This window comes from Opisthorchis viverrini, assembly GCF_000715545.1.
Source record: "Opisthorchis viverrini unplaced genomic scaffold opera_v5_170, whole genome shotgun sequence".
Classification (NCBI taxonomy): domain Eukaryota; kingdom Metazoa; phylum Platyhelminthes; class Trematoda; order Opisthorchiida; family Opisthorchiidae; genus Opisthorchis; species Opisthorchis viverrini.
Window position 1 is genome coordinate 1705 of NW_008751826.1, and position 1135 is coordinate 2839.

The 1135-nt window shown below is 43.7% G+C and overlaps 1 protein-coding gene across 1 annotated transcript in view; it reads left to right on the forward strand.

The window, feature by feature from the left end:
* Nucleotides 1–597: 597 nt before the first annotated feature.
* T265_14278 (hypothetical protein) overlaps nucleotides 598–1135 on the forward strand; it is a gene marked incomplete at both ends in the record, with an annotated part of 3209 nt that continues 2671 nt past the window's right edge. The window contains one exon of the mRNA XM_009172925.1: nucleotides 598–1128. Within this exon, the coding sequence (XP_009171189.1) occupies nucleotides 600–1128 (529 nt within the window). The remainder of the gene's footprint in view (nucleotides 1129–1135) is intronic.

A 1135-nucleotide genomic window follows, 5' to 3' on the forward strand; every position in this document is an offset into this window, starting at 1 on the left:
CACCACAAACTGTTTTTCATGCCCATATTACGCAAGTGGAATCTCCCATAACGTAGGATGCTTTTCTGTGTATTCAATTTAGTAAATAGAAGCCATGGTCATATAACCAGCTCATGCGAGCGGTGTAGACGATGTTTCACGGAACAACAAACTGAAGTTATCATGCATGTGGAATTTCTCATGACGTAGGCTATATTCCTCTGAATTCACCTGAGTGCACGAGATCTCTGCTCAAATGGCAATCGTGGGTGCGCATCTGAACCCTGCATGGACAAAGAGGCTTGGAGCTATTGATTGGAATAATCAGTGGCAAGTAAATATTTATATCCCCCCAAAAGTAGTTAACATGACTACCTGGCTAATTTCATTTTACTCTCGATTCGCAAAGAGAACAGTTCAGCTACCTAATTAAGGGACATTCAACAACTATTGAATCTTCTACACCACAATATGTACACCATTATATATATATATATGTATTTATACTAGCTTTCTCATGCTACATGTCAGCGTGTACCCGGAATGAATGGTGCGGCATGTGGAGTTTACATGCATTTAAATAGCCCACCACTGTTTCCACACTCCTCTTCTCAACAGCCACGGATGCTGACAAAGTGTATGAGAGGAAAGGAAGCCGGACGATCTCAGATACAGTTGGCGTCCGAGCAGGAATAAGTAAGAATGCTCGCCCAAGTGCATCGAAAACTGCCGAAATTTCATTTCTGCATGCGAGATCGCCAGGAAACTCATCTCGTCCGGTGGAGCCAATTAGTCAAACCTTGGCTTATAAATGCCCGGTATGTGGACGGGAATTTAAGCACCAATCGTGCTTCATAAGGCACCAGCAATCTCACACCAGCCGCCAAGATTTCAAATGCAATATGTGTTCAAGCGCCTACAAGTATTCATCTAAACTTCGTGAACACATGAGGAAAAAACACGCAGACAACTCTCTTCCGCTTAGGAAGTCAACTAGGGCACAAATGTATGCATCGGAGCAGGCAGGACATCCATGTCCTAAATGCGGAAAGCACTTCAAAAGTTGGGCAGGTCTGAAAAAACATCGAAGAGCCATACATCCTGAAGGAGTGCGCCATGTTTGTGAAAAGTGTGTTGAGACTTTCCCACGTGAGCT